Source organism: Saimiri boliviensis, chromosome 6, assembly GCF_048565385.1.
Source record: "Saimiri boliviensis isolate mSaiBol1 chromosome 6, mSaiBol1.pri, whole genome shotgun sequence".
NCBI lineage: Eukaryota > Metazoa > Chordata > Mammalia > Primates > Cebidae > Saimiri > Saimiri boliviensis.
This window is the reverse complement of record NC_133454.1, coordinates 70,534,112-70,561,925: the sequence shown is the minus strand read 5'-3', so window position 1 is coordinate 70,561,925 and position 27,814 is coordinate 70,534,112. Positions and strand designations below refer to the sequence as shown.

At 47.5% G+C, this 27,814-nt stretch overlaps 2 protein-coding genes across 3 annotated transcripts in view; one reads left to right on the top strand and one right to left on the bottom strand.

The window, feature by feature from the left end:
* The window catches only part of SLCO2B1 (solute carrier organic anion transporter family member 2B1), a 109,752-nt gene that overhangs the window by 23,723 nt on the left and 58,215 nt on the right, over positions 1–27,814 (top strand). The window contains exon 1 of one of the 2 annotated variants that reach the window (XM_074400919.1): positions 149–173. The exons of the other annotated variant lie outside the window; for it this stretch is intronic. The gene's annotated coding sequence lies outside the window, so the exon portion shown is untranslated. Of the gene's footprint in view, positions 1–148; positions 174–27,814 lie in introns of those variants that run through there. 2 annotated transcript variants of the gene reach the window in all.
* Positions 6,679–7,534, bottom strand: OR2AT4 (olfactory receptor family 2 subfamily AT member 4; the record flags this gene model as incomplete). Its single annotated transcript, XM_039470333.2, is given in 2 exon segments — positions 6,679–7,338; positions 7,340–7,534. Coding segments are annotated over 2 exon segments (855 nt in total), but the record flags the coding sequence as incomplete, so codon positions are not given.

Genomic DNA, 27,814 nt, shown 5'->3' with positions numbered 1-27,814 from the left:
AGGAAGAGGGATACCCTGTCACACACACATACACACGCACACACACACAAATAGAAAAGAAAAGAAAAGAAAAATAATTTAAATCTAGGGATGAATCAAATTTTTTTTCTAAAAGGATTTATGTTTGTTTTTACCAGGCGCTTGGGGATACTCCAGGACTTCCTTAAGCAAAGGTAAATTATGAGGTTCCTTATAATACCCAGGAGATATGATCCTGGGATCCAGATCTTCAGAAGGTCTATCATACTTCTGACTCACTGTCACCAAGGGCTGTAGCCCTTTGAAGTTCAAGATTATTGTGGGGAAGTATCTCTTCATTAAATTCTCCACCTTAAGCATATTTAATCTTTGATTTATGTTCCTCCCATCTCCTCATCCTATGAGGCAAACAACTAAAAATCTAAATTTTCAAGGTTAGAAAATTCTCTCAGAGAAAATTCTGCTTTTCTTCCCCTTTGCTGGTCTTTATTCCCTCCAATTTTGGCCTAGTTGTTTCATAGTATCTTGTCAACTCTATAATGTAATTGATAAATTTAAATACATAATCTAGAATTTTTCATTCTTTTCACTGGGAAGTTTAATCTGAATACTCTAATCCACCAGAACCCACCACTGAACAATTTCAAAAGAATAAAAAAACTTAAGGATCAAACTGAGTTAGTTTACTTTTTACAGGCTTAAGTGAAGAACATTTGAAAGGCCGGGAGGAAGCTGAGATTACAGGCTCATGCCCATAATCCCAGCACTTTGGGAGGCCAATGCAGGCAGATCACCTGAGGTCAGGAGTTCAAGACCAGTATGACCAAAGTGGTGAAACCCTGTGTATACTAAAAATACTAAATTAGCTGGGAGTGGTGGTGTGTGCCTGTAATCCCAGCTACTCAGGAGGCTGAAGCAGGAGAATCACTTGAACCCGAGAGGTGGCAGTTGCAGTGAGCTGATATTATGCCATTGCACTCCAGCCTGGGCAACAAGAGTGAAACTCTGTCTTAAAAAAAAAAAAAAAAAAAAGACTGGGAGTACAGCTAGAAGTAGATAAGAAAGTATATAGCAGTGAGCTGAGATCATGCCATTGCACTCCAGCCTGGGCAACAAGAGTGAAACTCTGTCTAAAAAAAAAAAAAAAAAAAAAAAAAAAATGGCAGGGAGTACAGCTAGAAGTAGATAAGAAAGTATATACCTGTCATGCAAACCTACAGAATGATTGCTAATGCCCAAATTAGAAATTCATTGCATGCATTATAAAAACTGTAGCTTAGTCAAATACTCCAAATACCCAAAGACAGTCTGTTTTATGGTCAATGTTGCTCTGATTCGCAAAGAGTGAGATTGTGGCAATTGGGTGGGGATATATGGGAAGAGCCAGAGGAGTTAAGGATGCTTGACTCTCCAGGCTCCTCTGAAATACATCCTATCCTATCCTACACATTTGCTTACTTGATAAAGGTGGCAGTGCCTTTAATTATGAAGCCAGCCCAATGTTTAATGTTGAAATTCTAGAGTTTGCAGTGGAAGTGGCAATATGCAATGGCAGATTAGGAAAGACAGGGATCTGTTCCCCCATTATCTTGCTCCCCCACTCACATTAGTCTATTCTGCGCCAGGGCCGGAGGCTCAGTCATTAAGGAAAGGATAACAGTCATTAAGATATAGAAGGAGCAAGGGTTTGGTCAAGGAGGTTGGCACTAAGTAAAAGTAATCTTGGGGTTTCCCCACTGTGGGCCAAGAAAAGCTCTGAAAAAGCAGCATTCTTCCTGATGGCCCAACCTTCCCCTTTACCAAATTATACACCTAGAGATGGGCAAAGCAAATTCTATGTTAGCCTTTTTAGATTGTGGTTTTAAGGACTTGAAGGTTCAAATTATGACCTTTTCTAGTATGGTAACTACTTGAAAATCCTAATGTGTAGTATAATCATCATATGATCTCAGCCCTGTGAAGCCTTGACTTCTAGGTTTGGTAACCCAAGACCAAGATGACTCGTTCATTTTCAGCTGATACTTCAAATAAGACAGGCTGTGTGGTTTTGGAATCAAGTATATTCAGTGATTAGTTGTCAAGTTAACTGTTGAGGGTCATTGAGGGTGCCCAATTACTGACACCTCTTTTCCCCACTTCGTGAATTGTGGATCTGAACAAAAGTATCATCAGAGGGCATGTAAATTTCACTAGGTTGAGGATTTCTTGAAACTAAACTCCAAAATTAGAGAGATTCCTGTGCAGCCCTAATCATTATAGAACCACCCCAAATATCCCTGTATGAGAAAAAGCCTCTATGAAATGCCCAAATAGAGGAGCAGAGGAGCATGTGAGGGCAGAGGTGAGGGAGAAGAGAGAAGTTATGCTAAGCATATTCAAATTAGTCTTCCCAAGCAGACTTTAGATAAGTCACCCTAAATGTCCCTAAATATGGTGGCCAATGGGATAGAAAAAGGTCAAAAGCATTCCATGAATTGAATTTCCTCCACATGGAAGAAACATCAGGAAGAATCATTTCCTCAGGGCTGGCCATTTCTTTTTGAGCTATTCAGTACTTGTATATGGGGGATGCAATAACTTGTTGGTTGACTAATGGGTTTTTCTTTTTATTTTGGCTGTTCTCAGTGCTATTTAGGAATCAACTGAATTATTTCAGGTACTTGTTGCTAAGATAAGAGAGACAATATCACTATCTGGGTAAATAAAGGGTTTTACATTTCAAATTATCTCTTCTTGGGAGCGTTGTTGACATAGGGACAGATTTGATCTTACACAGACAGGGCATACATAACAAATGTTCAATTTTGTTCCCCAGTCCATTCTTTCTGGTTTGGGAGAAACAGCTGAACTTGCAACTGGTTGTATTTCATATTGGGAAACTGATGTGTACAAATGCCTAATGGCCGAGTCTTCTGAGGGGGTTTCAATGAGTACTTCTTGATCATAGTAAAGAATATGACAAAGGAAGTTTGGGAATCTTATCAACCAAGACAGAGAGACAGTTCTGAAGTCTGAGACAGTCTGTCGTTAAACCTAAGATGACACTTTTGCCCAAGTTTACTCCTAGTCATTGTAATATTCTGGAAGGACTACTGTTTTATAGGACAAGAGATCTGTGCTGGAGTCTTGGCTCTGGCATTGACTTCTTGTGTGACATTGGGCAAGTTGTATGAGCCTCAGTTTTCATAATTGTAAAATGGGAAGGGTAAAACCAGATGATCTTTTTTTCCAGCCCTGATATTCTGGGACTCCTCATTCTAACTAAAAGGTTCTTAAATGTATCCCAGTGATGATGGGGGTGAAAGCCATTCTGCTCCCTATGAAACAGATATGCCAACATTTCACCCTGTCATTCTCATGAGGCATTAGCTCCCTTGTACAGGATCTTATTGTGCAGGGACCATATAAAATTACAACCAAGAACACATATGTAATTGAAAAGGAAAATTTGGCTGGGCATGGTGGCTCATTTTTAGTCTCTACTAAAAATACAAAAATTAGCCAGGTGTGATGGTGTGCACCTGTTATCCCAGCTACTAGGGAAGCTGAGGCAGAAGGATTGCTTGAATCTGGAGGCAGAGGTTGCAGTGATTTGAGATTGCACCACTGCTTTCCAGCTTGGGCAACAGAACAAAACTGCCAAAAAAAAAAAAAAAAAAAAAAAGAAAGAAAAGAAAAGAAAGAAAGACGAAAATGTTTAACTAAGCCTAATTGGCTTTCCATATTTTCTTTTCTTTCTTTCTTTCTTTTTTTTTTTTTTTTTGAGACAGGTTCTCACTCTGTTCCCCAGGTTGGAGTGGTGGCATGATCTTGGCGCACTGCAACCTCCGCCTCCCGGACTCAAGCAATTCTCCTACCTCAGCCTCCCGAGTAGCTGGGACTACAGGCACGCGCTACCGTGCCCAGCTAATTTTTGTATTTTTTATAGAGGTGGGGTTTCATCATGTGCCCAGGCTCCTCTCAAACTCCTGAGCTCAGGTGATCCACCCATCTCAGCCTTTTCCACATTTTCCAATTAGTATATATTTGCTATTTGTTTATTCCTCATCTTCACCACTGATATGCTATATAGTATATCCTAGTAGATATAATTCAGGCTATGAGAGTGTTCTGGAGAGAAGTGAAGAGACTGGTTATTTGGTCTGTCCTACCATGGGCATCAAACTATTAAGAGTGACAGTCAGATGGTTTCCACACAATGCAGAAATCTGTCTGTGATACCTGGGTTAATTCGTTAACTGGTACATTAAAAAGCTAATTTGAAGTTTAGCTTGGGAATAATTGAACCCATATTCTGAACTGAGAATTATATGTAGTTTATTATACTGTTGACATAAATATAAAACTATGCCACAAAACCTAAAGGAAATACTAATTGCAATTTACAGCCAGGCACCTGTAATCTCAGCACTTTGGGAGGCAAAGGTGGAGGTTGGCTTGAGACAATGAGTTCAAGACCAGCCTGGACAACATAGTGAGACTCCCATCTCTACAAAAAAAAAAAAATAGCCAGACATGATGGTGCATACCTGTGGTCCCAACTATGTGGAATGCTGAGATGAGAAGGTCACTTGAGCCCAGTACTTCAAGGTTACAATGAGCTATAATCACACTCCTGTACTCAAGCCTGAGTGATAAAGTAAGACCCTGTCTCTAATAATAATAATAATATTTGCAATTTCCTCTGACTAAGAACTACCAAGAATCCATGGCTCTAATTAGGAAAACAGTCTTTGATCTTAGACTCGCCTGTATTCCTCATCTCTCACAAGAGTCTGGTTCTACAGATGTCATAGGTTTGTTGCTCATGGGTCCGCAGGATGTTATTTCCTCATATAAATACCCTTATTATTGGGGTTTGTGAAAAATTCTCTTTTCTTATCCACTTATTCAGTGTCCAGTTAAGTGCTGAGGCTTTCTCGAAGATTTACTTCCCTACAATATGCACTGCAAAGTGCCAGCTTCCTGCTGCGTGCTGTGTCCTGGCAATGGTGGTCATTTCTGCCTCATTGGAATACACTGCAGTTCTGTCCATCTCACTCTGATTCTTGTGTGATTTCTGAGGAGAACTAAGATTTAAAATCCTTTGGGAGGGGCCAGGTGTGGTGGCTCATGCCTGTAATCCCAGCACTTTGGAAGGCTGAGGCAGCCGGATCACAAGGTGGGTGGATCAGGAGTTCTGGACCAGCCTGACCAACACGGTGAAATGCCGTCTCTACTAAAAACACAAAAATTAGCCAGGCATGCTGATGGGTGACTGTAATCCCAGCTACTCGGGAGGCTGAGGCAGGAGAATCGCTTGAACCCAGGAGGTAGAGGTTGCAGTGAGCCGAGATTGCACTACTGCACCAGCCTGGGTGACAGAGTGAGATTTCGTCTAATGGGTGACAGAGTGAGATTTTGTCTAAAAAAAAAAGAAAATCCTTTGGCATGAAGCATCCTATCTTTTTTGAGACAGAGTTTCACTGTTGTTGCCCAGGCTGGAGTGCAGTGGTGCAATCTCAGTTCATTGCAACCTCCACCTCTCAGGTTCAAGTGATTCTCCTGTCTCAGCCTCCTGAGTAGCTAGGATTACATGCACCTGCCACCATACCCAGCTAATTTTTGTATTTTTACTGGAGATGGGTTTTCACAATGTTGGCCAGGCTAGTCTCGAACTCCTGACCTCAAGTGATCCACCCGCCTCAGCCTCCCAAAGTGCTGGCATTATGGGCGTGAGCCACTGCTCCTGGCCATAAGCATCCCATCTTGATGGTCATCCAAGCTGAATGTGAATCCTTTCAACCAGGCAGGAACATGGACAGTGTTGCCACTCCCTGGGAGCAGCTTGTGCTTTGCTTATGCAATCTTTTCAAGGTCCCCAACCCTCCACTGCCCGTATTGCTGATACATGAGTACTTGCTAACAAAGAAGCAATACTCAATGCCAAAAATAGAAGAACTTAGAGGAGAAAATGTTAACATTGAATTAAATGCTAACTTCTGAGCTCCTTCAACCCCTTTTGCTTTGTCCTATCACCATATGTTTTTTTTTCTCTGGGTCTGACTCCTACATTAGACTGTAGAAATTTTCAGGAAAGCAATTTGTGTCTGGTTCATTTCTGTCTCTGACACCCAATAAATATTTTTATGAATGATTGAATGATACAGTTTTACTCATTACATTAATGATGGGTGAAAATTGTGAAGTCTGTAATTATACAGAACTATTGGGAAAACTTTCTGATCCAGTATTTGAGAACCAGATTGTAGCTGTCTGCTCAACTAAATGAAACCAAATTAGATTGCTGTAATTCATTTAAAAATATTTATTGAGTTGTTCTTCTGAGCTAAGTGCTGTCATTGTTATCCTGGGAGCCGAATTAGTTGGATCTAGGGATACAGGACCCCCAGAACACCCTGGCTTCAGGGGACATGCAGTCTTGGTGATGGCTGCTTTGACATCTCAGTTCCTCAACATGCAGATGAGATGGTTGAGAATAGGTGTGAGAATGGCATGGCATATACAGGGAAGAAAGGAGGTGTTTAAAACAAGAAGACGAAGAAGAAGAAGAGTAAGAAGAAGAAGGAAGAGGAGGAGGAGGGGAAGAAGAAGAAAGAAGAAGAAGAAGAAGACGAGGAGGAGGAGGAGAAGAAGAAGAAAGAAGAAGAAGAAGAAGAAGAAGAAGAAGAAGAGGAGGAGGAGGAGGAGGAGGAGGAGGAAGGAGAAGAAGAAGAGGAAGGAGAATAAGAAGAAGAAGAAGAAGAGGAGGAGAATGGCATATACCACATTGCCCATGATGTGGAAGTCAAGGGGCAGGTCAGCCCTGTAGGTCACATAGGCTATGGCAATGGATGAGTAGTAGGTGCCCACCACCAGGAGGTGAGAGCCACATGTGGAGAAGGCTTTGGAGCGTCCTTCTCAAGAGCTAATGTGAAGCACCGAGACCAGGATGTGGGCATAGGAGAAAAGCACCAGGAGGAGTGGGAGGAAGTACACCACCATGGCGATGCAGAAGCCCGTGAAGGTCTGGGGGTTGGTGTCAGAGCAGGAGGCCTGGACCACAGCCAAGTGGTCACAGAAGCAGTTGTAGATGTGGGCATTGCTGTCAAATGCCATCTGGGAGGTCTGTACCACTTCTGGAATGGGCAGGAAGGGCGCAATGAGCCAGGCACTGGCTGCCAAGACAGCACTGGTCTGTGGGGTAATGAGGACAGGATAGTGCAGTGGGTGGCAGATAGCCACGTAGTGGTCATAGGCCATGACCACCAGGATGAAGGCTTCCGAGCAGGAGAAGCTGTGGAATAGGTACATCTATAGGAAGCAGGCAGGGAAGCTGAGGAAGCGGTCCTCAAGCAAAAATAGGGACAGTATCTTGGGGGATGGTGACTGTAGTGGAGAGGATGTCCAGGGCTGAGAGGTTTATCAGGAAAAAGTACATGGGCTCTTGGAGGCTGGGTTCTGCCATCACAATCACCAGGATCGGGGCATTACTCACCAGGATGAGTAGGTAGTTTAAGAAGAAAATCAAGTTGAGGCACAGTGGCTCATGTTCATAACCCCAGGACTTTGGGAGGCCAAGGCAGGCAGATCATTTGAGGCCAGGAGTTCAAAACCAGCCTGGCCAACATGGCAAATCCCTGTCTCTACTAAAAATACAAAAATTAGCAGGTGTGGTGGTGGGCACCTGTAATCCCAGCTACTTGGGAGGCTGGGGTGGGAGGATTGCTTGAACCCAGGAGGTGGAGCTTGCAGTGAGCCAACATCGCGCCACTGCAGTCCAGCCTTGGCAACAGACCGAGACCCTATCTAAAAAAAGAAAAAGAAACAGAAAAGAAGAAAGAAAATCACGAAGATGATGCGGGTTAGAGAAATAGGGACTCTGGCAGAGAGGGGAGGCTGACCAGGTAGAAGACAGGCGAGGAGTCCTCTGATCTGTTATAGGCTGTGGCCCCCACAGTGGGTCAGAGCTGGATGTCTGTAGACACACACTGGGAACATCTGGAAACCAGAGTAATCAGGGAAACATTCACTAGAACATGTAGTATCTCTTTTCTTTCCAACCATGGATCTCAGTCCCAACATTTTCTTTGTTCCAGGAATTGTATTGCACAATTAAGATTCCCAGAATGGTGAGATGTCTAACAGCAGTGGCAGAAAGAGCTGGTCCTGTTTTGGGGGCAGAAGTGGACACAAACACCTAAGGACTGTCAAAGAGAAGGAACAACATTTACAAAGAACTGGGGCCACTGTTAGCAGCTTCAGGGACCCAGAGATCAGTCCCACATGGGAAATAAATTTCTTAACATCAGAGTGACCCCATCATGAGGTCTGGGCATGGTGGCTCATGCCTGTAATCCCAGGATTTTGGGAGGCCGAGGCAGGCAGATCACCTGAGGTCAGGAGTTTGAGACCAACCTGACCAACATGGTTAAACCCTGTCTCTACTAAAAATATAAAAATTAGCTGGGCATGGTAGCACATACCTGTAGCCCCAGCTACCATGGCTGAGGCAGGAGAATCACTCGAACTCCAGAGGTGGAGTTTTCAGTGAGCTGAAATCAGGTCACTGCACTCAGCCTGGGCAACAGAGCAAAACTCTGTCTCAAAAAACAAACAAACCTATAAACAAAACAAAAAGCAAAAAACTGACTCCATAATGCAAAAACAGGCTTGATAATTAGTGAATTTCATGTATCTAGAGGTTGCAAGGCTGAGGTCTTTGTCTGAAATGCTGCAGAGATTTAATACTTGGATAGCAGCTAGATCAAAACCTTTAAGTAACCTTCTAACCCTAGATTCATTGGTTATAATAATAATAATAACCACATAAATGAACCACATAAGATTGCAGCCAGGCACAGTGGCTTACACCTGTAATCCCAAGACTCTTGGAGGCTAAGGCCAGAGGATTGCTTGAGGCCAGGAGTTTGAGACCAGCCTGGGCAACATAGTAAGACCCCATTTCTACAAAAAGTCAAAAAAGTCAGTCGGGCATTGTGACGTACACCTGTAATCCTAACTACTCCAGATGCTAAGGTGAGCATAGGAGTTTGAGGCTGCAGTGAGCCATGATCATGCCACTGCACTCCAAGCTGGCAGCAGAGCAAGAACTTATCTTACAAAAATTAAAAAATAAGGTTGCAATGTTGGTGGGCAAATTTAATCTATCGGAGAGAAAAAGCCTGAAAGGCATCTACTTGTGTTCAAATGCCAATTAAAAAATCAAGTAGCTCTTTTATTAGTTCAAGTAGTTCCTTTAAGTATGTCTGGTTTTTAGGCCAGTTCCCACTAGCACAGATGAAGGAATCTTCTTGGTATGGTAATGCTGATGAGCCACTTACCAGGCTTTGCCCACTCTAAGCACCAGGATCCTGACTGTAGTCATTTGATATAAGCCCATCTGGTCCAGACATGCCGGCACGATTCCTGAGGGGTTGTTTGTTTCGGGACCTTGTGAAGACAGCAGAATCACTCATTGAGAGTGAGTGAAGCTAAACGCCGGAGTGAAAACTATGTGGTTTATTCTAAGGTTCCCTTGATGTTAAGTGTGTTCCTCTGAGCCTGGAGGATTGTCAAGGGCCACTAATAAAGACTCCTCCTAGCTCATGAGCTCTAGAGAACTGCTGGGAAAACTTCTTTGGGGACAGCTGGAAGAGTGACTTCTGTGGTGCTCTGGATTCCATTCCTCTTCTATGCTCCGCCCCAGTCTCATCTCACTGCATCTTCGGGGAATGTTACGTCTGAATCAGTGCCCTTTGTTTTAGTCTCTCCCATTTAGTTTCTCCATTCATGTGAGAATTCCTTTCCTGTGATATCTTTCTCTTTAATTGCTTCCTCCAAGAAGCACTACAAAATGCTGTCTGCTTACCCCAAAAATCTCTTCCTTTCTGTGTGCCTGTGCAGGGGCTTGCTCTGCCTGTCTCCATCTAACCTGGGTGGATGCCCTGGGATCTGTCTTTGTATTCTTTCTCTTTGTCATATCAGACAGTGACCAACCATATTGATTTGCCCAGAACTGGTTTTAGCACTGAAAGTCCCATGTCCTGGGAAACCCCTCTGTTGGTCACTCTAAGAGGGCAGAGACACTGTACATGCTTTTGTTAGAAGGAGTTATTTCCTGAATGGAACCCAAGTTGAAAATGAATTCTATCCCCATTAAAAAACAGATCTGGGCCAGGAGTGGGGGAGGGGTGGCTCAGGCCTGGAATCCCAGCACTTTGGGAGGCCAAGGAAGGTGGATCACAAGGTCAAGAGTTCGAGACCAGCCTGATCAGCATGGTGAAACCCCGTCTCTACTAAAAATATAAAAATTAGCCAGGCATGGTGGCACATGCCTATAATCCCAGCTGATTATAAGTGGGGGCTGAGGTAAGAGAATTGCTTGAATCTGGGAGTTGGAGGTTGCAGTGAGCTAAGGTCGTGCCAGTGCACTCCAGCCTGGGTGACAGAGCAAAACTCTGTCTCAAAGAGGAAGGAAGGAAGGAAGGAAGAAAGGAAGGAAGGAAGGAAGGAGAGAGAAAAAGAGAGAACGAAAGAAAAGAAAGAGAAAGAAAGGAAAAAAGAAAAGGAAAAGCAGACCCTAGGGTACTTCCCATGTCCCCCTGTGAGTCCCTCCTCTCGCTGGGGCAGCTCAGCAGGTTTCTGTCAGCCATATCATGCCTGCTACCCAAACTTCCTTCCTTGGACTCAGTTCAGAGGGTTCTACAGGGAACTGAAGTCTCAGAGTCAGTGTCATGAGAGACCAGGCACTGCAGAGACCAACCTGCCGAAGAAGATTACTGGACGTTCAAGCAGCCCCAGGACCTCTGAAGTGAGATTTGTCAGCCAATGGAACTGAACCACAGGAAGGCGCTGACTCGCCCTTTGCCTTGGGCTGGTCCCTCTAACTAAGCTATGCAGAGCTAAGGTATGTTGACTTCTGGGTCACTGCCTTTTCCACCCCAGCCGTATCTCCACTAGTTCCACTTGGTTTTCCTAAAGCCACCTCCAGCTTTTCCCTCTCCTGACAAAATCTTTCTAGGGTCACAGAATACATAAGGGTGGAAATGGCCCTGCAGACACTTTCATCCCTGTCCTTTTCTCATCAGTGAAGAAATCAAACTGTGGTGGGAGTGAGGATGGGGCTTGGGAGATCGGCCCCAGGTCAACAGCAGGTCAGGGTCAGAGTTTGTCCTGGAAACCAGGCCTCCTGGCTCTGGCCTTGGCCCTTTCTGTGGAGCTGGGCTACCTCGAGAATTTGGAAGCTCTGGTTTCCACCTGGCGAAAAATTAGGCCAAAGGTTTTATTTTCCTTGTTCTGTTTCTTAGACTGATTTCAGAGACAACCATAAATTTTTGTTTTGTTCTGAGGGCATTTAAAACAGTTTCACATGAACTGATTACAAAATAGAAGCTCTAAATGGTGGGAAAATGCTGTCCCTGACTTAAAGAAGTGGTGGACTGGGCACATCTGTGTGAGGAAGGTCCTGGCAGCCAGGATCCATGACCTGAGCATAAATGTTGAGTACCTGGCAGAATCTGGCTCATAGTAAACCCTAAATAAATATTTTTGAATAAATGAATTAATGAATAAATGGGTTAATGTGATTTAAACTGAACTTTTTCTCATAATAGATCAGTCAGCAGGGGTTTTTTTGTTTTTTTTTGAGACAGAATCTCTCTCTTGTTGCCCAGGCTGGAAGGCAGTGGCATAATCCCAGCTCACTGTACCCTCCACCTCCCGGGTTCAAACGATTCTCCTGCCTCAGCCTCCCAAGTAGCTGGAATTACAGGCATGTGCCACCACACTCAGCTAATTTTTGTATTTGTAGTAGAGACGGGGTTTCACCAGTCCGTCAGACTGGTCTCGAACTCAGGTGATCTGCCCGTCTCAGTCTCTCAGAGTGCTGGGATTACAGGCATGAGCCACCGCTCCAGTCTTTCTTTTCTTTTATTTCAGCATTTAAATAGTTACAAACGTTTCCCTGAAGGTGGCTGCAATTCTGAGGGGCTGTTCCCAGCACTGACTGGGACCAGGGAAGGCTAGAGGTGCAAAGCTCGCTGGGCAGTCACAGAACATGGGAGCCAGAAGAGTCCTTAAAAGCAAGCAAGGCAGTCCAATACCCCCCTCCTTTTTTTCTTTTTTTTTCAAGTAAAAGAGGGCTGGGCACAGAAGCTCCTGCCTGTAATTCCATCACTTTATGAGGTTGAGGTAGAAGGCTGGCTTGAGTCCAGGAGTTCGAGATCAGCCTGGGCAACAGAGTGAGACCCTGTCTCTATAAAAAATAATAAATAATTTTAAAATAAATGTTTTAAAAAGCTGAGAGGGGGGCTGACCTTGGTCAAGGCCACACAGAGCTAGTGGCGGAGCCACACCAGAAGCCAGACGCCCGCTCCCTGTCCAGGGCTCCCAAGTGTCCTCTGTGGGAGGTTGTATTTGCCTTTGTCTGGCAGCCCAGATAATACCAGGGGCTGTCCATGTTCACATCTGCTTCCCTCACCAGACTGGGGGCTCCCTGGGGCCTGGATGTGTTCTGGCCCTTCTACAAAACCAACATGTCAGTAGGGACTGGGCACCTGGCTTTCCAGTTTTCCACAGACAGACTGGACCATGACTGTCTTGACCACCTCAGGGCTTCCTCTCTAGTGCTGTGGCAGAATCAGACAACACTGGGCTCTATAGACAGCTCCTAGTCCAGCTCCTGCATTGCTGCTGAAAGGCAGGGGGAGGCCCAGAGAGGGGTCTGATCCAGCCACTGTCGCACAGATGACAAACCAGCAGCATAGCCTGCATACCTGGAATGCTTTAAATCAGAGCACAAGAGTTTGGCTCAGATCCCTTCTCTTAGGGCCCCTCTCCTAGCTGGATGAGGGTCCCTAACTACCCACCTCCCTAAACCTAGGGCCTCCCAGGGCCTAGCCCCTCCTTGGCTATGACTGGCTTTGGGCACTTCACTTCCAGCCTTCATACCCGAGACTTCTGCAGGTCGGCCCAGCTCATCTGCACCACCCAGGCCACGCCAGCTGCTCCTTCCTCTCCCCAAGCAGGCGCTGCCTCAGTGGGAAGAACAAGGTTGGAGCTGAGCCTCCTTCCATTAAGCCCTCAAGCTCTACCCTTCCTGGCCTGCTGGAGCCTTGACCCCTAAAGTCCCCTTTTACTGGGGCCCTGAGTAATATTTTCTGGCGACTCCCAGGTGGCTGGTTAGCACCTACCGTGGGCTTTGCTAATAATTAGAACAACAAGATTAATAGTCCTCAGTGGGACACAGAACTTTATGGTCTGTGGGGACCTTCCCACATGTGGAGCAACCATCGGTATCCACATGTGACAGATGAGGAAACAGGCTCAGAGGTAAAAGGGATTGCCCAAAGTCACACAGCAATCCAAGGACAAGGCAGGATTGGAAGTCTCAGATTTCCTAACTCTCACTCCAGCCTCTGCACCAACTAATGACACAAATGAAAAAGTTTGTGAAACTTTTCTGTGTAAATGTCAAATGCTGTGCTATGGGCTGGTGGGGCCTTTTGAGTGTATTGAAGCTGGAGGAATAAGCGTGATGAATAGAGAGCCACTCGGTCTCCCAAACCCTCGCTCTCCTGCTCTCTCGATCATTTTGAGGCTGATATGGCTTGGCTCTGTGTCCCCACCCAAATCTCATCTTGAATTGTGCTCCCATAAATCCCATATGTTGTGAGAGGGAAACTGGTGGGAGATAATTGAATCGTGGGGCCAGTTTTCCCCATACTGTTTTCATGGTAGTGAGTAAGTCTCATGAGAGCTGACGGTTTTATCAGGGGTTTCCACTTTTGCATCTTCCTCATTCTCTTTTCTTTCGTAAATTGCCCAGTCTCAGGTATGGCTTCATCAGCAGTGTGAAAATAGACTAATACAGAGGCCTTACAGTTGTGTGCCCAACCTCCTCCAGGGGGCCTTCTGTGACCTCATCTCCTCCAGCCCCCAGTGCTCTTCCTCTCCTCTGGATTGACCAGGCTTTGCTGCCAGTGCTGTCATTTTAAACATTAGGATAACTGAGGCTCATTCTTCATTCCACATTGAATAAAGCTTGCTTTGCACTGGGTACGTGGTCACAGGGAATTGACACAGTCTAGTGGGGTTGCCAGTCAAAACCTTATCCATCATATCCACTGTGATCTCTGCTACCATAGAGTTGAAGGGCCCAGAGGAGGAAACAAAGCCACCTTGCATCATGGAAGACATCTCTTCATGGGTCATATATTTTAAGTAGATGAATAGAGAGAGAGTGGGCCACAAAGGAAGGGGTAAACAAAGTCACAAAGTGCAGAAAAAGCAGAAGGTGTGTTAGAGGGGAGATAGAAGTTGGTTTGAGCTGCAATATAGAAGGAGAGACTGGGAGTCTCCAAATAGGAATGGCTAAAGAGGTTTGCAGGGGCCAGAGGTAGGAGAGTCCTGAAGCTGAGGACATTGGAAAGCCAGAACCAGGCCCAGGCAGGGGACTAACATAGTCAGCTACAAGTTTGAGAGAAAGCTCATACCCCCTGTGGCACGGAGAATGGCTTAGACTGGGAGAGACCAGAGGCAGGGCACCCAGCCAGGGAGCTTGGTGGTGAGGGAACAGATTGGGAGGAGTATTAATGGCAATGATAGCAGATGACAGCTGCCCTTTATTGAGTGCTCATTTGTACTAATGGCTATGCCCTGGCAGTCATATACTTCATTTCATTTAATCCAATGAGTAATTTCCATTACTCTTGTCTTATAGATGAGGGAGCTCAGAGGGTTAAGCAACTAAGTCCTTCTGCTGGGCCAATAGCGAGTTAGTGTAGAGTCCAGTCTCTCTCCAAAGCCATGCCTCTTAACCATCAAAGTTTAGAGAATCTGGCTGGGAGTGGTGGTCACGCCTGTAATCCCACTTTGGAAGGCCGAGGTGGGCAGATCACTTGAGGTCAGGAGTTCGAGACCAGCCTGGACATGGTGAAACTCTGTCTCTACTAAAAATATGAAAATTAGCCAGGAGTGGTGGCACATGCCTGTAATCCCAGCTACTTGGGAGACTGAGGCAAGAGAATCTCTTGAACCTGGGTGGCAGAGGGGTTGCAGTAAGCTGAGATCATGCCACTGCATTCCAGCACAGGCAACAGAGTGAGGAAAAAAAAAATTGGAGAATCTTCAAGAGGTGGAATAGTTAGAATTTGACAACTGATTCTGGAAAGGTTCAAGATGATGCCCAGTATTCTGGTTTGGGTATGAGACAGATAGTGGCGATGCTGACTGATGCCTGGAGCTCAGGAGAGAGAGTGGATGAAAGTGAAGACTTGGGAGGCATATGCTCATGGCAGTGAACAAGATCACCTAGGGAGAGAGTGTAGTGTGAGAAGGACAGAACCCTGGGGGGAGGCTACATGAGACTGAGGCAGAACAAGAAATGTCTGCAAAAGATACTGAGAAACAACAGCCAGGGAGCATGAAACAAAACAGGAAAGTGTGTATCACAGAGGCTCCCTAGGGCAGCTGTGGTCCGCAGCATCAAATGTTGCTGATGTGTCCAAGAGGACAAGAACTGGATGAAAAGTGTCTGTGGGGTCTAGTGATAAGGAGGTCACTGGTGCCCCAGATGTGAATAGGCCAGTGGAACAGTGAGCATGGAGGGTTGGGAGTGAGTAAATGGAGAGAGAATAGATGATATCTTCAAGATGTTTGCTATAAAGAGATGTGGATGGTTGGAGGCTGGTGAGATGTGTCCTAGGCAGTTCAAGGTTTTATAATGAAATACCTTAAGCTGGGTAACTCATGAACAACAGTAATTTATTGCTCATAGTTCTGGAGGCTGGGAAGCCCAAGATCAAGGTGTCAGTGGATCCAGTGTCTAGTGAGGGCCGCTCTCTGCTTCATAGATGGCACTCTCTAGCTGTGTCCTCCCATGGTGGAAGGGGCCAACAAGCTCTCTCAGGCCTCTTTTATAAGGGATGTAATCTCATTCAAGAGGGATTTACCCTTATAACCCAATCACTTCCCAAAGCCCCCACCATGAAACACCATCACCCTAGAGGTTAGGTTTGCTTTATTTTTTTTTTTTTAATTTTTTTTGGTAGAGACAGGATCTTGCTATGTTGCCCAGGCTCATCTTGAACTCTTGGCCTCAAGCAATCCTCCTGCCTCAGCCTCCCAATTAGCTGAGAGCTGAGACCATGCCTGACCTTTTAAATTTTAATTTATTTATTCATTCATGAATTCATTTAAATTTTTTAGATACAAAGTCTCACTCTGTTGCACTGGCTGGACTGCAGTAGCACCAGTTATAGCTCACTGCAGCCTCAATCACCTGGAGTTAAGTGACCCTCCCACCTCAGCCTCCCCAATAGCTGGGACTACAGGCGCATGCCACTATGCCTGGCTAGTTTATTTTGTAGAGACAGGGTCTCACTGTGTTGCGCAGGCTGGTCTTGAACTTTGGACCTCAAACACTTCTCCCGCCGTGGCCTCCCAAGATGCTGGGGTTACCCGTGTGAGCCACCACAGCTGGCCAGGTTTTAACATATGGATTTTGAGGAGGCACGAACATTCAGACCATAGCAAGAAGTCAGGGAGAATTTTGCTGTATTTTAAAAATCGGAGATATTTGAGCATATTTTCCACCATTCATGGGTAGGAAGCAGCCAGTAGAGAGCAGGAGGATGAAGAAGTGGGAGAGAAAGAGGACGGGCAACAGAGGAGGAGGAGGAGGAGACCTTCTGAAGCCAGTGACTCGGCTCCCAGGGCATCGAGAGAGTAGAAAGAGAGCAGGAAAAGGTCAGTTTGCAGATTTGGCACTGCAGGGGGAGGACCCATCCTCACGTAAGACTGGAGTGATGAGGGGTTTTGTGGAGATACTGAGACTGTGGGAGTATTTATTCCCCATCCAATGGGACTGGGAGGAAGTATAGTGGTTAAGTGCTCCGATCTTGGTGCCAGACTAATTTGGTTTCAAGCCTGGCTTTTAGCTCTCCAAAACCTGTTTTCTCTTCTGTAAAATGGGGGATTGATCATCAGGTATTTCTTAAGTGCAAGATCTGAGCTGGTGTGGTGCAAGTTGAGAAGAGGTAAGGGTCACAAGCAGACGTCATAAACATTTCATCCACTTTGCACAAGCCACTGTCCCTCTCTTGGAAACATGGAGAAGTCCAGACACTCACAGTCCATCCACTGTGTCCCTCCACAGAAATGGGAGAGGCATAGAAATGTCTCCAGGAGGAGCCCGTGTATTTCAGGAGTGCTTTTAAGCTCAGAACAGAAAATAGCCCAACCCTCGAAGTTCCCCCTGAACCAGAGGCTGGCTGCCTGCACCCTGTCCCGGCACTGCTCTGCCCTGGAAACATGGGAACGGTGGAGCTCTGTCTCTCCCTGTCTCACCCCTACTGCCCTCACTCCCCCAGGTGTGCGAGGCTCCGACAGACATGAGAGGCTGGAAAAAGAAAGTGCCAAAAGGAGGTTATAAATATGTCCAGGGAGAACCTGGGCCACCTTTCCAACCATGCAGAGGAGGCCATGGAGCTCAGGGGAGGAGAGGCCAGAATGCATTCCCAATGCTGGGCCTCCAGCAAACTCATCACCACCACCATCCTCGCTGCCACCAGAGGGCAGTGTGGGCCCAGCACGAGGGCATCAGCTATGGAGGCCAAAGCCACCTGGTCTCAAATCCCAGCTCCATGTACCACCTGTGTGTATTTGGGTTCGTGACTTCACCTCTCTCTGCCTCTGTTTCCTCTTTGTAAATGGGGGTAATAATAATGTCAATATTGGCTCAAGTGTGGTTTAGTGAGACTCTATGTGAGAATGTTTTGCAAATCAAGCGCTGCAGTGCTATTGCCAGGCATTTGAGCTGATGGAACTGTGCATAAGCAGGTGCCAGGGATGAAAGCATGGTATGCTCTGGGCGGGGACAAGGGTGGTTGGGTGGGGCCCATAGGGTAGGTTATAGGTGTGTGGTGATGAGCAGCCAGTGTTAGACTAAGAAATAAGCTTTGCTCTGAGGAGAAAGGCTGGGTTTGGAAAGATGAGGGTTTAGAGCTGGGCACAGGGGCTCACACCTGTAACCCCAGCACTTCGGGAGGCCAAGGCAGGAGGATTACTTGAGCCCAGGCGTTTGAGACCAGCCTGGGCAACATAACAAGACTCTGTCTCTACAAAAATAAAAACAAGAAAACATTAGCTGGGCATAGTGGTACATGCCTGTGGTCTCAGCTACTTGGGAAGCTTGAGGTGGGAGGATTGCTGGTATTGGAGGCTACAGTCAGCTAGGATGGCACCACTGCATTCCAGCCTGAGTGACAGAGCAAGTTCCTGTCCCCCCCATAAACAAAGATTACAGTTTGGAAAGATGGCTCCAGTAGGATGTGGAGGATGGATTAGAACTCGGGAGACTGGAGTCATAGAAGATTAAGGAGGCTGTGCAAGGGTTCCACAGGAATGAGGAGTGGGCCTTGAGTTTCAGGAGAAGAGGGAGTAAGAGACAAAGGAATACGAAGGCAGGCTTGCCACACAGGCTTCGGGGATGGGGGCTGACTCTGAGGAGACGGGAGGCTCAGAGCAGGGGCCTAGGAGGGGCAGGTTTCCAGGCACATGGTGAGCTCTTTGCTGAGCCTGAGCTGAGGTTCAATCCCCTCGTGTTGTAGGAGGGAAACCTGAGATTTGACAAGGAAAGTAAAATGCCCAGGGTCAGTCAAAGGCAGTAGCTCAGTACTGGGCTTATTCTGTATTCCATCTCATGGCTTAGGGACCAGTGGACTATGCCTGAGTCCTCAAATCTGCCCTTTGAGATGGTTAAGTGCTGTCGTTAGGGGCTTGGCCTCTGTGGTCAGACTATCTAGGTTAAGATCCTGGTATGCCTAGGCCAGGCACGGTGGCTCATGCCTGTAATCCCAGCACTTTGAGAGGCTGAAGCGGGCAGATCGCCTGAGGTCAGGAGTTTGAGACCAGCCTGGCCGACATGGAGAAACCCCATCTCTTCTAAAAATACAAAATTAGCCAGGCGTGGTAGCGCATGACTGTAATCCCAGCTGCTCGGGAGGCTGAGGCAGAAGACTCGCTTGAACCCAGGAAGTGGTTGCCATCAGCCGAGATCACACCATTGCACTCCAGCCTGGACAACAAGAGTGAAACTCCATCTCAAAAAAAAAAAAAAAATTCCTGTCTGCCTCTTACCAACTGTGTGACCTTGGGCAGGTCTCTCTGTGCCTCAGTTTTCTCATCTGTAAATTGGGGATTATAGTAGGCTGTTGGGAGCATTAACTGAGCTGATACAAGTGTTAGAACAGTGCTCAGCAACTGATGAGTGTTAGTTGTAATTGCTGCATCCATTTTGAAGAAGAAACTGAGGCTTGGAGAAATGAAGTATCTGCCTTATGCCACACAACTAATGTTGGCCGAGCTCCAGCCTAAGCTACTCCAAAGACTTTTTGCTTAAGCTGAACTGCTTGCCACCACTGGCTCTTTCTGGAAGATGGTTGATGTCTTTAACTGAAGAGACTGGAGTCCCCAGCTGAAGGACTCTTAGGAGGAGATTCTGTGTGCCTCTAGGCTCCCTGTCTGGACCCAGCTCTGATTCTGACACCACCATTGAACCTGTTTGCTGGAGAGATCCACTTGCTCCCCTGGCCAGAGAGCAGGCCAGAAACCAGGATCCATCAGGGAGACCTGAGGCCTGGTCTCTCCCCTAGTTCCACCTAGGGGGGGAAAAAAAGGACAGGCATTTAAATAAGAATAGTGCCACTTAGAAGGTGAGATGATTTTAGATGTGCATGCCTGGAACGGCTGGAGTGCATGAATCTGGGAAGTTTGTGTGCAGAATGGAGGGTGGTGTGCTGGGAGCCTGATGCGAAAAGGAGAGTCAAGCAAAACACAAACTGATGTGCTTTGGATAAGCAGCGCTGATGAAAGCAAGTTAGCCTGCTCCAGCCCCTCCTGAGAGAGTTGGCACACAGGCAAGTTAGGGTGTCCTACCCCGGCCCAGAGGCCAGAGAGAATCCTCCTGGCCACACGGTTCTTATGGGAGCCGCTGCGGAGGCCCCGCCCAGCCAAGAAGCAGCTGCCTGCCTTCTGCTTCCTGCCTTCCCATCCCTAGGCTCATAACCCATCAGCAGAGGAAGTGACTCATCTTCCCAGATGAGACAGGTGGCATGCTTCCCCAGCAGCTCTCGGAAACTCTGCCTGAGCCACAGAAATGAAGCCAGGCAGCAGGCGGGCTGTGGGTTTCTAGAGATCACTCCATGCAGTGCTGCTGCACTGACTTTCCAGAGCATCTTCCTCAAGAGAAGAAGACAGCTGGGCGTGGTGGCTTACCCCTATAATCCCAGCACTTTGGAAGGCTGAGGAGGGTGGATCACAAGGTCAGGGGATCGAGACCATCCTGGCTAACATGTCGAAACCCCATCTCTACTAAAAATACATAAAATTATCCAGGCATTGTGGTGGGTGCCTGTAATCCCAGCTACTCGGGAGGTTGAGTCAGGAGAATTACTTGAATCTGGGAAGCAGAGGTTGCAGTGAGGTGAGATCACGCCCCTGCACTCCAGCCTGGCACAGAACAAGACTCTGTCTCAAAAAAAAAAAAAGAAAGAAAGAAAGAAAGAAAACAATTCTAACATTGCCTGAGTACCTATTACCCACCTATAAGCACTGCAAAGTACACCCCATGATTAGCTCCATCCTTCAGCTGAGAAAACAGATGTGGAACGAAGAGCACAGGGGTCTAAACCTCTGTTTGGAAAGATGCGGGAGGTCTACAGATGGATGGTGAGGATGGTTGCACAACAAGGGAGATGACCTAATGCCACTGAATTTTATGTTAAAATCTTATGTTATATATACTCTACAATTAAAAAGAAATACTGCAGGTGGAGTGCAGTGACTCATGCCTGTAATCCCAGCACTTTGGGAGGCTGAGGTGGGCAGATCACCTGAGGTCAGGAGTTTGAGACCAGCCTGGCCAACATGGTGAAACCCTGTCTCTACTAAAAATACAAAAACTAGCCTGGTGTGGTGGTGTGCAACTGTAGACCCAGCTACTCAGGAGGCTGAGGCAGGAGATCACTTGAACCTGGGAAGCGGAGGTTGCAGTGAGCCGAGACTGTGCCACTGCTCTCCAGCCTGGGTGACAGAACACAGAACAAAACTCAGTCTCAAAAAAAAAAAAAAAAAAGAATACGGCAAGCTAAGAATTAAGTAACATGGCTACCAAGGGGGAAGCCAGCAGTCACACCCGGAAAATCCTGCCCCAGAGCCTTTCTTGCTCTAAACACCCTGTAATGTCTCATCTGTGAATGAGGATAGTGACCTGCAGAAGATGTGGCTGGACAGAGGAACAAGGGCCACTCAATATCAGGCTGAGAAGTATGGTGTCCCCTGGGGGCACTGGGAGCTGGGTCAGGGTTTTACACAGGAAGGGGGATGGTAGGATTTAAGGGTTAGAAATCTCCCTCTGGCTTGCAGAAAGATGGCTTGGGGTGAGACTGGCGGTGGGAAAGAGGCTGGGGCATGACCCAGACAAGAGTGGTGGTGGACTAGACCAGGGCAGAGCTGCAGGTTTGAGAGGCTCGTGAAGGGAATGGACAGTGGGGAAGGCGGGCAGGCAATGACAGCCGTAGCTGGGTTTCTTCTGGCCAGCCCAGTTCAGCCTCTGGACAGTGGTCCTTCAAGGTCCTCTCCCTGACTGAAGTCTCAGAGGAAGTCAGGGCACCGGCTTCCTCTCCAGCGCCCAGGGGGCAGTGTTGCAAAGCCTTTGGGGAGCAGGGCCCTTCCTCCAAATTACCCGTGCCTGGCAGGGGCTTGCTTCCATCCTGCAGTTGCCAGCACCCCCCACCATCCCCAACCCCTGCTCTCGGCATCCCCTGTCTTTGCTGCACCACCCCTCTCCCGGGTCCTCTCTCCAAGGAGACACACTATTAACTGTAATCCCACACTTGACACTTTAGGAAACCAGTGGGGTAACCATTAGCTCATGTGGGCCATGAGCAGAATGAGACCCCAAAAGTCAGAGGCAGAGCAGAATGAGGCTCTTCCCCTAAACCCACCATCCCCACCCTCAACCACCATTAAATTTTGTGTTTTTTTTGAGATAGGGTCTCACTCTGCTGCCCAGGCTGGAGTGCAGTGATGTGATCATAGCTCACTGCAGCCTCCAACTCCTGGGCTCAGGGGATCCTCCCACTTCAGCTTCCCCAGTAGTTGGGACCACAGGCATGTGCCACCACACCTGGCTAATTTTTAAATTTGGTAGAGATGGGGTCTCGCTATGTTTCCCAGGCTTGTCTTGAACTCCTGGCCTCAAGCAATCTTCCTGCGTCGGCCTCCCAAAGCACTGGGATTACAGGCATGAGCCACTGTGCTTGCACCTCCCATCCTCCGCCATTTATTGTAGGGAGACTGAGGACTAGGCAGGGAATGTGACCTGACCAGCATGTCGGTGGCAGAGCCGGGGCTGGGGGCTGAAGGCCAGCAGCACCCGCAGGACAGCAGCTGTGAACAGCAGTCCCCCCGCCCACCTGCGGAACCCCCATTTTGCTCCTGAGCTTCCTCCTACCTCAGGGGGCCTTCCCAGTGATTTATTCTCCTGGGTTGTCAGTGAGGTCAGGCTGACCTAGCATGTACTTGCAGTGATTTACGTCCTCCTCAACCTCTGCTTCCAGAATTACAAGAGTCATCACCATCACCATCACTGCCATATTAATAATGGCTCATGTCTGCTCAGCTCTCAGAATTTTGGAAGCATTAATCCATCCATCAGCTCATCCAAGCCGTATGGCAGCTCTGGGAAGGCGTTTTGCAGACAAGGGCACTGAAGATCAGAGAGGGCAGGTGAGCAGCCCCAGGTCGCTGGGTGAGGCTGGGGGCAATCTCTCAGGAGGGAGAGGCTGTACCACATACTAAGGCGATTGGGCAAAATGATGGGTTTTAGGACAGTCCTGCCAGGAGTTTTCTTGTGTCGACTAAAACTAAAATCTTAAGCCCACCAATTCACTGAGTGGACAACCCCCCTCTTGGCCAAGGGGACCCCAGATAGCCCTTTAAAAACTGAGTTCTTGGCCACGAAGGGACAAAAGGTCAGCCACACCCTGTTTATCCTACTCCCTTTTGTGGCTTAGACACCGCACCTGAGCAGCATTCACTTTAAAACAGAGATTGTAAGACCTGCAGGATGGGCTGTTTGTGGCAGCCAAACTGTAAACAAAACCTGGCCAAGCCGGGTGGCTCACGCCTGTAATCCCAGCACTTTGGGAGGCCGAGTGGGTCAGATCATGAAGTCAGGAGATTAAGACCATCCTGGCTAACATGATGAAACCTCGTCTCTACTAAAAATACAAAAAATTAGCTGGGTGTGGTGGCATGCCCCTGAAGTACCAGCTACTCTGGAGGCTGAGGCAGGAGAATCGCTTGAACCTGGGAGGCGGAGGTTGCAGTGAGCCGAGATCGCATCACTGCACTCCAGCCTGGGCGACAGAGCGAGACTCTGTCTCAAAAAAGAAACAAGACCTAGGGTCATGCCAGGCAAGTGTTAAGTCCCTCACCCATACACTTAAAAGAATGAACTATGTTCTCACAGCCACATGATTCTCTTTTTCTCTAGCAGCTAAATCAGCCCTGGCCTTGAGATAAGCAATGTTGAAACAATTTGCCGCTCCTCCACTGCCAGACACTAACTGATCCCCGTTCCACCAGCTACAACTACAGCTCTGATTGGACTAGAGACTGATCTCAGGAATTTTTTCTCATAAGAGACCACTGACCATGGATGGGTTCTGGCCTATTTATAGACACTGTGCAGTGAGGCCTTCATGTCCTTGCTTCACCTTCATGTCCTTGCTTCACCCTGTACTGGGCCTAGTTGTAATGCATTAAAATGTGAAGTCTCCAACCCAAGGTGAACATGGGTCGTATGTAACTTGCATGTTTGTTCAATACGCATGCATTAGGACCACCTCATGAATATTCATAGCTCCTTCCATAACCTGTTGCATATGTATATTTGGTCAACCCGTTCAGCTTAAATTTCTTTCCAATCCCGCCACCCTTGAAGTGTCTGTTTCCGGACTCTGCCAAAGACTGAGCTCCCCATCCCATCAGAATGGCTACCTTGTAGGCTGTAACCCTTTAAAAGAAAGTCTTAAACCTATAATCCTAACACTTTGGGAGGCTAAGGCAGGTGGATCACCTGAGATCGGGAGTTTGAGACCAGCCTGACCAACATGGAGAAACCCGTCTCTACTAAAATTACAAAATTAACCAGGCATGGTGGTGCATGCCTGTAATCCCAGCTGGAGCTACTCGGGAGGCTGAGGCAGAAGAATTGCTTAAGTGGGAGGTGGAGGTTGTGGTGAGCCGAGATCATGCCATTGCACTCCAGCCTGGGCAAGAAAAAAGAAAGTCTTATCTCCAAATCATAGATCTCATGATTTTTCAGTTATCACTTTTGATCTCTATTCTACAGATTAAGAAACAGTCTCAAAGAGCTTTGTACTGAGTTAGAATTAAACTCACACCCAAGCTCATGCTCTTTCTGGGACACAGAGCTGTCACTTTCAGGGAGGGATGCAGTTTCCGGCAGTGTGTATTCTCGAAGGCTGGAGGGAGAAACTGCGAGGAAATGGAAGCAGCAGGAACCAGGGGAAGGCTGCTGCAGGGCAAAAGAGCCTGGACCGGGCTGGGGAGACAACTTCCCAAGGGGGTGGTTGGAGGTAGGGAGAAACCTCTGGGTGGGGTTTAAGCTGCTACAGGGAGCACAGCAGGGGCTATACAAGGCTAGGGCGCTGGAAGAGCCAGGGGCTATGTTGAGGTTAGGTGGCTGTGCAACCTGGACACCCACCCCGCCTGTATATCTGTTCCTCTCCTAGCAGTTAGGAGATGAGCTGTGTCTTGATGGAGAAGCTGGGCCAATAAAGACAGGAGAAGCCCTGAATGCTTGCCAGGATGAGGCCTGTTTCTTATCAACTTCAGTTTCTTCAGCTAGAGAAACTGAAGCCTGTTTATCTAGTGAGAGATATGTTTATCTAGCGAGAGATAAACAGTGACTCCCCCATGGTCTCCACACTTTCCTGACCTCAGTCTCCCAAACTGAAAAAAGAAAAGGTTGAATTAAATGAGCTGCACATTCCTTCCCACTCTGACCTCTGATACCAGGCATCCATCCTTGTTGCCCTTGGCTCAGATCCCAGCCCCTGCCACATACTTGACATGTAGCCCCAGGCAAGACAGGAGGCCTCTCTGAGCCGCAGTGTTCTCATGGGTGAAATAAGGAAGACAGTGTCTTCCTTGGGCAGAGTTAACGGGCCATACACGGGAGTGTGTCTGCACAGCGAGGGACTGACTCCAAGGCAGCATCCGGCGGCCAGGGAAGGCCAAGGCTCTGGCTGAGGTCCTCATTTGTCTGCCTGGCCCGTGGCTCATTTATAGATATCTCCTTCCTGGCTGCCAGGCCATAAGGGAAGTGGGAACAAAGATGCTGAGGCGGCAGTTTGGAGCCTTTTTCAGTAAGAAGCCTCTGGCCACTCTTCCCCTTCTCATCCTGCCCACACCCTGTCTGCTGGGCAATCTCACTGTGATCCTCAGGACAGGCCTGAGGTGGATGGTTGGATGTCACCATCTCCATTTTACAGATGGGAAGACAGAGATCCAGAGAGGACAAAGGATCTGCCCAAAGTCCTGCAGCAGGATTACAATAGCGCTGAAACCAGCATTGAGCTCTTTAATCTGGAGCCCAGTGCTCTTCCTTTGTACCCCATAGCAGATAGTTCTATAAAATGAAGAGTCTCCTATTTTTTCTGGTTTACTAAAAGGCATTTTCCTAAGTGGATTGACTTAAGGAAGAGCAGGGCTACACTCTGCAAACAGCCCAGGGTTTTATGAATAGCATCAGTTTTAGCATGCTAAGACACAGGGCTCTGTGACTATTATGAGGCCCTGGAGGCTGCAGAGTTTTACAGATTGTGCCAGGCTTTGCCGACAGCACAGGACTCTAAAAAAGGCATCAAGTTTTGTAAACTGTGGGAATCCACAGATGGTATTGTGATCCACACACATGGTGCTCCGTAAAATGCACCTTCATGTAATACTTGCACGAGGCGCAGCAAACACCACATACTGGCAAGTGGTAAAGCCAGGGTGCAAACCAGTATGGTCAGACCTCAGACTTGGGCCACTCATAGCAGGAGCTGACTAGGGGTTAGCCAGGGAGCTGGTCAGAAGGCATGTTAGCCTAAGGCTCAGAGGCTCCTGGGTACCTGACCCTTGCTCTGGTTTCACAGCTCAAGTTCAGGAATATTCTTGGACCAGGCTTTGCCAGCCTGGGGAAGTTGAGGTAATAAATTAAAGCTGCTCATACAGAGGGTACTATATATACCATGGCCTGGGAGGTATTGTGCATTGCTTGACTCAAAGATCAATGAGATAGTCCAGGTGTGGTGGCTCACACCTGTAATCCCAGCACTTTGGGAGGCCGAGGTGTGCAGATCACTTGAGGCCAGGAATTCGAGAATAGCCTGGCCACCATGGTAAAACCCCGACTCTACTAAAAATACGTGTGGTGGCATGTTCCTGTAATCCCAGCTACTTGGGAGGCCGAGGTACGAGAATCCCTTGAACCTGGGAGGCCGGGGTTGCAGTGAGCCAAGATGGCCACTGCACTCCAGCCTGGGAGACAGAGGGAGACTCTGTCTCAAAAACAAATGAACAAAAACAAAAAGATCAATGACATAAACTTGGCCAGACAAGCTGATCCCCCTGCTGAGACCGTTCCATGCATAGAACCTCTTCAGTCTCTGGGGCCAAAATGAGAGTAACTGGGCTTCCAGAAAGTTTAAAAGGGTCTTCATACCTGTAATTTGGAATCTGGAAGGTTGCACCTCTGCCGATCCCTGTGAGGGTTCATGGTGCTGACTTTGGTCAGAAGGATTTGGAGAGACAGATCCCATTTGCTTTTCTTAAGCAGGGTCTAATCAGGTCAGACCCTGGGTCAAACCCATCGGGATCTGTTCTTTCTACCAATTCAAGCCAACTCTTGACCTTCCTCACTCACATTTCTGGTTTCTCAAAGACTCAATTCGTTCATGTAACAAGTACTTGTTGAGTGCCTCCTGAGTGCCAGGGATATCTGTGATTATTTCACACATCCTCTACTTCCTACTAGCACCCTCATACAGCAAGTAGGAGCCAAGTGGAGTGGATGTATGTTTCTCTGTGATTGCACCCTGAAAGTTAGACTCCAAACCCACATCCTCATTCCAGGCAAAGACCTTATTCCAGGGACGGGGTCAGGTTCACTTCTGCATCTTGGATTTGGGGAAACCCAGAGATATTCCTCAGAGAAGACAGCCTGGGTGGAGGGAAAAGCCTGATTCTGGCATCAGAGGTTCAAGGCACCCACCACCTACTAGCTGGGTGATCTCTGGCAAGTTACTCAGACTGAATGTCTCATTTGTAAAATCAGGGAATAAATAACCTGACCTTGAGGTTCACTTCTGCATCTTAGATTTGGGGAAACCCAGAGATATTCCTCAGAGAAGACAGCCTGGGTGGAGGGAAAAGCCTGATTCTAGCATCAGAGGTTCAAGGCACCCACCACCCACTAGCTGGGTGATCTCTACAAGTTACTGAGACTGAATGCCTCATTTGTAAAATCGCGGAATAAACAACCTGACCTTACAGCGTCAATGGGAGGACCCAGTGGGGCCCTGCGTGTGAAAGTGCTGTGCAAGCTGGGAAGGGCAGAGTGGATTTGCTTTCCCTTGCTGCCCTGTTCTGAGCCCCACCTCTGCCACTCCCTTCTCCGCACTCCAGCCTCCAGGCTTGGCTTCTTTCTCCTTCACTGAACCTTCACAGTGGCTCTGCAAGGGAGGATTAGTGTCCCTTCTGTGTAGATGAAAGAATT